Source organism: Montipora foliosa, chromosome 4 (assembly GCF_036669935.1).
Source record: "Montipora foliosa isolate CH-2021 chromosome 4, ASM3666993v2, whole genome shotgun sequence".
Taxonomy (NCBI): Eukaryota; Metazoa; Cnidaria; class Anthozoa; order Scleractinia; family Acroporidae; genus Montipora; species Montipora foliosa.
This window is the reverse complement of record NC_090872.1, coordinates 44,889,346-44,901,845: the sequence shown is the minus strand read 5'-3', so window position 1 is coordinate 44,901,845 and position 12,500 is coordinate 44,889,346. Positions and strand designations below refer to the sequence as shown.

Sequence of the window (12,500 nt, the reverse complement as noted above, 5' to 3'; positions counted from 1 at the left end):
TATTAAAATCTCCCTTCAATAGGCCTTTTTTCGATGTATTTAAATTCAGCTTGAAGGAGAGGTTTACAGGACAAAGACAAAGGAAAGTGGATGATATGCAAATATTTTTCACATTCATTTCAACATGTTTCTATTGTTTTTGTCTTCACTGCCTCACTATCAAGCTGAATATCTGATATTTTGGAAATGGCCTATTCCACGCACGAACCGTTGTTAAATTCCCTCAAGTATACTTGAACATCTCCCTTCCCTTTGGCAGCATTTCTACCATTTAGGTAACGTAGTATCTGTAACGATGCTTTTGCGTGCATTCAAACTTGCAGGTTGAGTATCATAAATGATGAGCTTCATATTCGCAATGCATCACCATCTCAAGTTGAGGTTAGCGAAACTGAATCTAAGTTCTCGGCTCGAAGTCGTTTTCAGTAACTCTCACTAAAATTCAGTTCATTACAGTATGCATAATTTAGTTATCTAATCCGTGTTTAGCCAACAAAAAGTTGTTTAAAGGTGGAGGGCATGAAGTACTTACAGTTCATGTCAACCAATTTGGCTATAGTTGAGAAGTTAAAACACTTGTTTTACTATGTTCTTGTCAATGAGTGTGATGTTTTAGATTAAACAGTTCCTTTGATTTTTTACCTAGGTACATATACTTTGCTTGCATTCATTTCTGTTTTCTTTGTGCTTCATAACGCGCTGCAACAAGTGAAGCAGACAGACGTTTGTGAAAGAATAAAATATATTAACAATAAATATAAATTTCACTTGTGAAAGATTGTCGATGTATCAACATGATTTTGTCACTTCAAACGGTAAGGCTTGCGTCATGATGGAGATTGAAATGTAAATTCTGTTGGAGAAGGTACTCGAGGTTGTAGTTCTGGTTTTGTAATTGTAAAAGAGTATTTTTGCAGATATGGTACAATTCACTTGTTCATTAAGGCTTCTTTGTTGTGGCTTCACTTGTCAGTTTTTTGTTTACGGGTATCTTTAAATTCTTCAGTTTTGCAGACAGTTGTTCAATTTGTGTTTTTGATGCTTCATTTTCCTTCTTGACATTTCTTACTTCGTACGGCATTCTTGCATTGAAAGATCGTTTATAAATTACTGGAAGGATTTGTGCGGTTTGGGGTGTTAGCTTAAAGACTCTCTGTCTACCAAGATGCACCGCTCGAAGACACGATCGAAAATCAAAGATCATTTCTTAGTGTTTTCTCCCAAGTAATTAGAAAATTAAACGAGACTTACCTGTAAGTTGAAGTTTGATTGGGATTCTACCGAGTTACATGATGCTGAGAGATTACATGCCCATGCCCATGCTCCTACCCACCCAGCAGTACATCTTTAATCTCTCAGTATCATGTAACTCGGTAGAATCCCAATCAAACTTCAACTTACAAGCAAGTCTCGTTTAATTTTCTAATTCTACCTCGTTACCATGCTGAGAGATCCCATGATATTTTGAAGCTAACACGCACATGAAGAAAAAACTTCATATCAATAACGCGAACAGGTTTTATTACAGTGGCAATAAAGTTCATCCTAAGGATCAACTTAACAGATAACACAACGTTTGCAAAGCTGGAAGCGGTATCTATCCACCTGTTGTAGTATTTCGCAAAGCAACATTCTGATGACCAACCAGCTGTTTTCAGGATGTCATCTAAATTAATAAAAGCTCTATGTGCACCTGACCCTGACGCTCCTCTAGTGCTATGTGGTGAAAACTTAAAAACATGTAAACCGGTCTGTGCCATAACTTGGCGTACCCAAAAAGTCAGGGTATCTCTACTCACGTCTTTAAAAGGTTTAACATAGCTGATGAAAAGCTTAGACTGGTTTCCCCTAAGAGACTTGGTTCTTTTTAGATACTCCTAAGAACGAAAGGCTAGAGTGTTCAAAAGGGACAACCTTAAGCTGTGGGTTGTGGTACCCAGGTCTACTTTGCTTCAAATGATTAACAATAACAAAAGTAAAGCCGTTATCTGAAACAATCATTTCATTGAGATCCAGCATGTGGATAGTCTGACCCCGCTGGTCTGAGACCAGCAACAATAACATAAGAAATTGAAAGTAAAGGTCCGTTAGACTTAACGAAGTTCACTGGGTGCGAAGTCTTAAGGTAAGACAACGCAATCTGAACATCCCAAACTTCGATATACTTTGGTTTTGGGGCCCTGGATTTGAAAACCCCTTTTAACAGTCTTGAAATAAATGCTACACTAGATCCATCATCCAACAGAACAAAAGAGGACAGTGCACTGCGTGCGTACATCTCTGTCAAGAAATCAAGTACATCTACAACTGGAAGAAATTGGTTAGCTTGCCTTTCAGCACAACACTTGGCCCATTTTTTTATGTACACATCATACTATTTTTGGTGCCCCCTCCCCAAGAGGCCAAGAGCAGTTTGGTAGCTGATTGTGAGATTCCTTGTGTTTGATAGAACTCCTTGATATCACATGCCACCATCCTTAGCTTAATCTTTAGGGGTTGTTCCATCCCGTTTGTGAGGAAGTGTTAGTAAGTCCTTGTGCTGAGGTAGAATAACAGGAGTTGCTATGAGAAGGTTTAACAGTTATAGCCACCAGGCTTGTGTTGACCACAAGGCGACGACAATGAGACCTTGTGCTCCGTCGCCCTCCAGTTTTTTTAGCATCACAGATAAGCAAACATTCCTGTCTATGCAAAGGAGAAAGTACCAACTTGAGTAGCCCTAGGATCAGGTTTCCGGGAGATATACTTAGGCAATTGAGAGTTTAACCTGGAGGCAAAATGATCAATGTCTGGTGTGCCCCAGATTTTGGAAATTTGTTGGAAGACATCCTCTGTAAGGTGCTACTCAGTTCGTTCATTAAACTGACGGGACTGCTGATCAGCCTCCACGTTGAGAGCACCTGGCAAGTGGGAAGCAGATGACCAAACCGTGTTCTTCATGCACCCAGTCCAAATGTCCTGAACAAACTTAATGCAGCTTGGCATTAAGATAACACACGGCTGTAGAGTTATCACTGTTAACTTTGACATGCTTTCCCTTAATATGTGACTTGAAGCACCTCAATGCAAAGTGAACTGCCAATAGATCAAGTACATTTATGTGCATCAGTTGTTCTGATTCTGACCACAAGCCTTGAGTTGTCTCCCCAAAGTAGACTGTCCCCAAGCTATTGTTGAAGCCTCTGTAGTGACTTCTATGTCAGGATTTGAGAGATCAATCTGTTTGTATGCCTCTGGTAGGGGTCTTACCCACCAACTAAGATCTTCCCTAGATTCTGGAGATAGTTGCATCAGTGCTTCAAAACTGCCCTTGTTCTTACGCAAGGCTTAATATTTATCTATTTCAATGTTTCTGTGAAATAGAGGCCCATATTTTACTGCTGGTAGACTGGATGCAAGCAACCCTATGACTTGTGCTGCTTCCCTAATGGAAACATAGCTCCTGCTTAAAAGGAAAAGAAAGGAAAGGAAAGGAACTTTATTTAAGTGTCTAATCTTCTTGCACCGTAGAGCAGTAATCGGGGACACTGTAAATTGAAATTAACAAGTTAACACAAATCAAATCAAATTTTGGTTTTTGAGGAGAGGGGAAACCAGACTACCCGAGGAAAACCTCTCGGTGCAGAGTAGAGAACCAACAAACTCAGCCCACATATGACGCCGAGTCTGGGAATAGTGAGCTACGTTGAAGATAAGAATCCTAAATATAACCAACATTCAGATGGCCTTGACTACTTGGGTGCTGAGTACAAGCCATTGGCCAGACAGGTATATTGAAGTAATTTGCCACCCCACATGAACCGCAAGTATTTTCTTTGCTCAGGTGCCACTGGCACTGTGTAAGAAGAATCGGTCCAGTCGATTTAGGCCATGTAACAGTTTTTTCTTATTAGTTGTACAGCAAAAGATAAACTCTCCATTTTTAAATACTTATATTCGATAGACTCATTTAATCTTTTAAGATTAAGGATCATCCTGTAAGAGCCATTCTTCTTTTTCTTTAGAAAAATACTAGAGATAACTTGATATTGGGAGGGCTGAGCTTCCTCAATGACCCCTTTCTTTAATAGGGCCTTAGTTTCATCGTCAATGATTTTATCCTGTCTTGTATTGAATCTAATAGGAGGTAAATTATAATGCTGAGGCGGTAGCTCAATAAATTCCAGGTGACAGTGCTTCACCATTTCAAGAATCTTAAGGTCTGTTGTTATTAATTTCCATGCAGACAGAAAATATTTGAGCCTGCCAGCCACTTTGATACTGACATTGTGTAGCACTCACCTCTGAATTTGGGTGTTGTGTGCTTTTGACATTCAAGACTGAGACTTTTGGACTTTCCTCTTCTCCTCTTCCCCTCCCCCTTGTATTGGGAGGGGCGACAAGCGTTCGGCAACAAGCCTTGCACTGTTTGGCGCATGCGCTTGCTATCTCATGGGATCTCTCAGCATGGTAACGAGGTATCCTTTCTGGACCAAGCTTTTTCGGTCAAGATGGTTGGATATTGACCTCGTTCTTTTTTTGCGTGTTTATGGACTTCGACTTCGTCTCGGTCTATAAACACGCTAAAAAAAGAACTTGGCCTATATTCAGCCATCTTGACCGAACCACCTTGGTCAAAATGTACAAATTTACCAGGAAGAATATATTCAATGAATAGTATACTTTTTTTTCCAATTGTCGAAGACAAAACAAACGAATACTTTTATAATTACCGAAAACGGAGATCAATATTAAATGTGCTTAGTTGAAGTTTGTTTTGTATGGCAACGCGAGCCGCATGAGTTGACAAGATCATCCCGAAATACCCGATAAAATTTTGTTACTCCAAGAGCGGCGGCGGCGGCGCTTTATTCATTGCAAATATTTTTTTTTATTCGACAGGACAACTCTTCTTGTATTCCTCTCTTGCTTTCTGTCGCTGATTTCTTTCCCACACGTTACTTCAAATTAAACCGAATGGAAACATAAACAAAGGCGCGCAAAGCATCTAGGTAGACAGAGTCCTCAATTTTGTGGCCATCTTTCCAGCTCAGCGCCAAGTCCAAATGAAGTTTGCAGTATCCAAATAAGTGCTTTTGGACTTTTTTTCCGTTAATAAGAGAATTTTGGGCTCAGGTTTCCTTAATACTTTCATCCGGATTTTCGTCCAACTCCTGTCATTCAGAGTTGTTCAACTACTTCCCAGCAAACTGCAGTAATATATGTAATAAAAATAATGAGGATGAACAATTCCCATTGGCTCAAATAACGAAACACTTGGCAAAGGAACACCGTAGCAACGGACAAAATGGAGCTTTCATATCATTCGATACCTCTGTACATTCAAGTGTTGCATCTTGGTAAATTAGTCTAAGTTACGAGGGTGAGTGCAGCCTTTGGTTTTAACATTTCAGAAATGTGCAAGTGAACGAAAAGTGCCCAGCACAGAGACAGTCAATACAACACTGCTCCCAGCCAAGTGCACACCTCAGGTTAGGTGCATTGAACTTTTATTTGAAAATTTATGTATTTGCTACTCGTTTTGTCACAGTTTACCAAAATTGAACTGTTCAGTGGCTGCAACATTGAGGGTTGGCATCCGCTCTGCTCGACGTCGCTACTCAATAAGCTGTTTTTCATGAACAGTCAGAAACCCGTATACATAAAAAGTTTTTAGAAACAACACAACACTTTTTAAATTTAAAAACATGTTTCGACAGAAACTTCTGTCATCTTCAGTTTAAATTACAAAGTACAGAGTTGAATATATAGTGTGAACTAAAATGCTAATTAACTATAAGAACAAAAGGAAACATGACAATGTAAAAAATTACAAAGATAGTTTTAAATTAACATGATAAAGTTGATGATTAAGTGTAGGTTTCTCCCATTGAATATGAATGGCTTCTTTTATATTTAGTTGGAAGGTGGTAGAAGCGTGATCTAGGATGCTGAAACAGTCATTAGAGCACAAAGTGCGGCAATGCTCAGAATTCTGTAAATGTTTAAAAACGTGCGAGGTCCTATCACTGAAAGTGTGCTCACGTACGCTCGTGGAAAAATGCCGGGTAGTTTCACCGACATAGCAGGCACTACAACCCACACAAAAACTTGTATACCACACCCGCACAGAGCCCACGAGGGACAGGATCCTTCACACTGAACATGTTGCCGATTTTAAAGGATGAGAAAACTTACTTAATTAAGTTAGTTTTATTAACTTGAAGTCATTCATATTCAATGGGAGAAACCTACTCTTAATCATCAACTTTATCATGTTAATCTAAAACTTTCTTTGTAATTTTTTACATTGTCATGTTTCCTTTTGTTCTTATAGTTAATTAGCATTTTGGTTCACACTATATATTCAACTCTGTACTTTGTAATTTAAACTGAAGATGACAGAAGTTTCTGTCGAAACATGTTTTTAGATTTAAAAAGTGTTGTGTTGTTTCTAAAAATATCGATATGCCTGCTACTATCCAGACCTTTTGACATAAAAAGTTGTTTTAGATATAAGAATCCAATCTAACTTTGTATGATACGCCGGTTTACAGGCAATCAAGTTTCCCTTTACAAGTGTCATTAACAATTTTCATTTGTTCCTTGCTGAACAAGTTGTAGTTGTCAGTGCGCACGATATTGGACCTACCTTGTCATTCCTTTTCTTCATACCAATAATGTTGTTGTAATCATGCAAGCCCGTTTCAGCATAAAAAAGTGGATGCTGTCTGGTGCTTTACAGGGCTTCTTGAAGTAACTAAGGTGGCCGTGTTGCTCCAACAGAATGCTCACGTTGGGCATGGCAGTATTAAACAAGAGTCAGTCCTGAGATTTAAAGGAAGAGGGTCACAGTATAGCGATACTCGACGTCACCTCACCTATTGCCATTAATGTGACAACTACAGATCTATTGGCTGTGGTTGGCAAAAGTTAATTATCCAGTGAATAGTTTATAAACAGTGAAATACCAATACGTTTTGCTTGCCCTCCAAAATTTTGCATAAGCATTGTTTGCAGTTTCTATTGGGACTTACAATGGTCCCAAGAGAAATACCATAATACTCTTGTTTCCCATCCATTCCCTATTTGTTGACTTTAGCAAGGCCTTTGATCTAGTCGACCTTTCGATTCTATTATCAAAGCTTAAAGTCAGGAACAGGCACAAGTCTTTGTGGCCGTGGATACAAAGCTTTCTCCAAGGCAAAACGCATGTTAAACTTCCTGGTGTACTGTGTACGAGCTCCCGGATGATTATGCAATTAGAACATTGCAGCAATGTAACCGCAGAGAGGATGCGCGCCTTAGAGAAAACCTAGAGGAAGTGAAGAATGCCCTTCCTGAAGAAACCAAGAGAGCTGCCGACCTTGCTGCGGAGAAAGAGGCATCTAGCTGGCTTACAGTTGTTCCAGTTAAAGATGTGGACTTTACTCAAAATTGGAGAGAATTCAAAGACGCCATTCATTTGAGATACGATTGGCAAATAAGCGACACTCCGTCTACTTGTGCGTGTGGAGATGTTTTTGATTTAGACCAGGCCATGGTATGCAGACGTGGAGGCTTCATTATTCGAAGACATAATGAGCTGCGCGATTTGGAAGCCGAAATGCTAAAGATGGTGTACAATGATGTCCAAATTGAACCAGTGCTTTTGGAGATAAACGGAGAAGTGCTGACACTTGGTACGAACAGAGCAGCGAATGCTCAGCTTGACATTTATGCCCATGGCTTCTGGGAGCGGCAAGGCTCTGCCTTTTTTGATGTTAGGGTTTGTTACCCGAATGCAGAGTCTCATAGAGACCTAACCATAAAACAAATCTACTGCCAGCATGAGAGTGAGAAGAAGAGAATGTACGCCAGCAGGGTGCTGGTATTTACTACCACCGGAGGAATGGCAGATGAATGCAAGAAGTATCACAGTAGACTGGCTGGACAAGTATACTGAAGTAATTTGCCACCCCACATGAACTGCAAGTATTTTCTGTGCTCAGGTGCCACTGGCACTGTGTAAGAAGAATCGGTCCAGTCGATTTAGGCCATGTAACAGTTTTTTCTTATTAGTTGTACAGCCAAAGATAAACTCTCCATTTTTAAATACTCATATTCGATAGACCCATTTAATCTTTTAAGATTAAGGATCATCCTGTAAGAGCCATTCTTCTTTTTCTTTAGAAAAATACTTGAGATAACTTGATATTGGGAGGGCTGAGCTTCCTCAAGAAGGGTGAGGACTACAGCACTACAATGTCATGGATTCGCGCCAAAGTCTCATTCGCTCTCCTGATGTCTGCACTACTGTGCTTGAGAGACTCACGTTGTATGCGAAGAGCTCCGTTCAACATTACTGATAGTGACTTTGAAATCGATAAGGAATTAGCGAGACTTCAGGATTAGAGCGTTCATTATTGGCCGTCATGGTGGATTAGGATAAATGGTTATTGACACAGTGATTGTATTCTTATGATATAAAAAAAAATTAATGTTGTATAGTTCTTCCAATTCTTACTTCTTAATATTTCTGTAAATTATGTACATATTTTTCTGCTTTTAAAATTTGAATAAATAATTATTATTGTTATTATTATTATTGTTGTTGTTGTTGTTGTTGTTCTTGTTCTTGTTGTTATTAGGCAAAATTTAGGAAGGCAAACAGAGAGTATTATGGTATTTTCGAAAGTGGCGTATTGCGCATGTTCTAATCGTAGCGAATGTCATCGTTTAGAAGCTAGTCAGAAGCGACGTTATAATTTTCGCTCAGTTATCTGCGAAGTGGACTGTACTTGTCTCATTAGTGGAGAAGTGTTAACGCGTACGTGTATATTTCTCGCGCGAAATATAACGTCACTTCTGATTGGTTCATTAAATGATAACATTCGTTAGATTATGCGCAATACCGTGATACTGTCCCATTAAAATTACACACACTCTTGACACTCTTCCCTGACAGTCCCAATACTAGAATTCTTTCCGCTCGTTATTGCAGACTGATTCATATAAACACGTCGATTACAAATGACTGTTTGACAACCAAAAATGCTGTAGATTCTCGACCTCAGGAAACCAAAATACATTTTAAAGTCGGCTTCTGTTATTTTTTGCAGCAACAAGAAATGCTCGCGCAGTTTTCGCAACAATCGACAATGAATGTTGAGTGGTCATTCAAGTAAGTGGAATGTTTCACATGGCGCAATAATAAGATTTAGTGTTCTCATACTTTTTGAGAGCGTTTTAATGAAACAACCTTTCTGGTCGCATGATAGCAGTTCCAACTCAACTTAATCGCTTTGGCGTTATTTGTAAAGGAAAATGGGCAGCTCTAATCTGGATTAAACGAAAAGAAGGGGAAATGCTTATCAAATTTAAAATTGTTCACTGTCAAAGCCGTATATTTTCAAGTTCAGTTGAAAAGAAAAGTGTGGATGTGGACTCCATTCCACAATGTCGGCTTTGTTTTCCTCGTGTAGGACTTGTTTTCTGAATATTATGTAAAGCTTTGCATGCACATAAATCGAACCTTGTATATCTTGTAGAGACTAAGAGAGGCAGTATATTGCAGGATATTCTCAAGTTGTATTGCGTTCTTTTTATGTTAACGCAGATGTCTTAGTGAAAATAATTGGGACTACGACAAAGCTGCTCTCGCTTTTACTTCATTAAAGGTAAATGCCACATCGCTTTGGTTTTTAAAGCACGGTCACCAAAGTTGTGATTTGGGCTGAAAAAAGAAATGATGTCCGGTCATTTGTGTCTGTAACTTAAAGTTCATGTTCGCTTTGATGAGTCACCATTCTTGATGGGCTGTGAGTGGAAACTGCTGTGTTACTACACCATAAATACATTATTGTTGACCATAACCTTATGTCATTCAGTGATTTTGAGGAATCTCTAGTGACTGTAAGGTAGACAAGGATTAAAGCCTTGTAGTTGTGTCTAAATCTTGACGTATTGAACAAATCTGATTATTCCACCCACACTTGTCAGATTCGAAAAAAAGTAAAGTGCTACTCTCCAAGTGGTAACTTCCTTTGTTTGCCGTCTTTTTCAGAACAATGACAGTATACCCCCTGAAGCTTTTATCAAAACAAGGTAGCGGTGTGATTCGATGCTGTCCAAATTTTATTCGGTACTTTGATGTAGATCAATTTGTATCAACTATTTTACCGTTACTTAACTCAATAATAAGTTTGCAGATGTTCTCGCTGTAAATTCTTTTCGTTGGACTCATCTGTAATGATTTTAACGACTAGCTCAAGCGTTATTCTTTTGAACTGTCCATTGTATTTTCAGTACTGATACATGTATTTTACCTCGACGTTGAGCAAGGACTGTTACACTGAGAAGGTTATTAAAGTTCTTATTAATGTTCATTTCACTGTAAATCTATAATCTCTCAGGAGGATTTGAAACCCATAGCTGTTTAAAGAAAATCAGTCTTGTGTTAGAGAACATTGTCATCAGCAAACAGCTTCCTTTTGCAGCTTACACTTGAAGGAAGGTTGCTGATACAAAGCGAAAAACGAAGTGGCCCCTTGGCTTTGATAGCTTGTGCTGGCACAATTTTCAGCGTAATTCGTCATTACAAGCGTAATTTTCGTCGTCTTTCTGCAAGAATCACTGCACTATAATTTGCATTTTTGGTTTCCTTTGTAGCGCGAAATAGGTCATTCATTTATCACAACTTGTTTTTCTTTTGGCAGGAGATTTGGTTGGCTTCAAAATAGCAAAATAGTTATTTTTGAAGGGTCACATTTCCGTTCAGAATAAAGGAAAACACGTCTTTGCTACTTCGAACTTTCAAAATTTTTATGAGGGGAGGGGCAGGCCCCCCTAGAAAGGTTCTCAATAGACGACTACGCCGTGTTAAATCTCACTCTTTGGCAACAAATCAACTTGAGAGGACTGGGGAACATACGTCATTTTAAAAAATCTCCATAAAACGACTCGGTGCAAGTTACACAAGTGCCACCAAAAATTTTCATGTTCTTTAAGGTCCCCTGAACGCATTTAGTTGAGTTGTTTGCTTGCAGCCTGAAATTCTCACAGGACTTTTATTTACTACATTTGCTCCTATACTATAGACCTTATTCATAAATGGCGGTCACATGTATAATTCTTTTGTCCACGTGCAAATTAGCCTACCAAGGCTCATTTTAGAGCAAGAAATCTTTTCAATTCACTGTATGGTATAGAGGCTTGGTAGGCTAATTTGCACTTCGACAAAAGAATTATAAATTGACCGCCATTTATGAATAAGGTCTATGAGTTTGGCAGTGGTTTTATACGTCGAATTTCACATGTGCCGCATCGAATGCATAATTATTATAGCACCTTACTAACAGTTTTCATTGGCTGAAATTAACGCGCGTGCCTTTGTGTCGGTTAGGAGAAACAACCTGTTTTCGTCGTAAGGTTATTATTATAAGCAATTTAAACATATTGGGTCCCACCTATATTAAATCTACTCAAAGAACTGGCAAGGTCTTGCTCGTTACCAAATTGCTTTCAAAAACTGAGTTGATTTGCCAAATTGAATTGAATTTAGTAATATTAGGTCATATTGGGTCGTTGACTGTTGTGAAATTGATTTATAATGGGTTCTTGATTTATTAGGCTGTTTTGTTTTATTTTCTATTCTGCTTGTCTCTCTTGACTACTTGTTGTATTTCCTCGGCTTATATGTATTTCTTCAAGTGAATTACTGTGACATTACATATTCCGTGCCTAATTTTATTGGTCTGATGAATTAAATTCGGCAAATTAAGTTCGTCGTCTAAAACCAATGTCGAATTGAATTATTTGGGTCGACTCAAATACAAGTAGGATTTGGCACATGTGAAATGCGACGTTTAATAAACGGGCTTAACGGCTAATTCTAAAACAGGGAATGAGGAATCGGAGAGGGACGAATGGGGAACGGGGAATCACTAAAATGAGGAATCTCTAAAATGGAGAATCTATAAAAGGGGAAATCACTGTAAGGGGAAATTTCTAAAAGGGGGAATCTCTAAAAGGTGGAGTTACTAAAAGAGGGAATCACTAAAATGAGGAATCTCTAAAATGGAGAATCTCTAAAAGGGGAAATCAGTAGAAGGGGAAATTACTAAAAGGGGGAATCTCTAAAAGGTGGAATTACTAAAAGGGGGAATCTCTAAAATGGAGAATCTCTAAAAGGGGGAATCTCCGAGACCGGGAAAATTAAGAGAGATCTTATCGGTTGATTTTAATGACAAGCATCCGTTTTAACAGTGCAATTGTTGAACCGCTAGAACAATTCACACGGAAATGCTGGCTATTAAAATATTGACGAAACTCTGTTTCTATCGTAAAGCTGCGGACGAAACATACATATGAAGGAAACATACAATATAAAAGTTGTAAAGCTGGAATGGAAGCTGGAAGACAAGGTAATGGCTTTAAAGTCAGAAAACCTTGATCATTACATTTCGAAAAAACGTACAACGCGAGAGGAGCAGAGAAGGGAGTCCTTCTAAGTACCTTTGACAATTCACCAGTACAGTGGA

The 12,500-nt window shown here is 38.7% G+C and overlaps 1 protein-coding gene across 2 annotated transcripts in view; it reads left to right on the top strand.

Annotated features, from left to right (window-relative positions):
- Positions 1 to 10,346, top strand: part of LOC138000846 (nuclear RNA export factor 1-like) — a 55,087-nt gene extending 44,741 nt beyond the window's left edge. The window contains exons 20-24 of one of the 2 annotated variants that reach the window (XM_068847511.1): positions 324 to 381; positions 5,394 to 5,471; positions 9,081 to 9,142; positions 9,578 to 9,638; positions 10,025 to 10,346. In XM_068847511.1, the coding sequence (XP_068703612.1) occupies positions 324 to 381; positions 5,394 to 5,471; positions 9,081 to 9,142; positions 9,578 to 9,638; positions 10,025 to 10,069 (304 nt within the window). In that variant the 3' untranslated portion in view covers positions 10,070 to 10,346. The remainder of the gene's footprint in view (positions 1 to 323; positions 382 to 5,393; positions 5,472 to 9,080; positions 9,143 to 9,577; positions 9,639 to 10,024) is intronic. The other variant, XM_068847512.1, reaches the window with a different exon arrangement.
- The last annotated feature ends 2,154 nt before the right edge of the window (positions 10,347 to 12,500 follow it).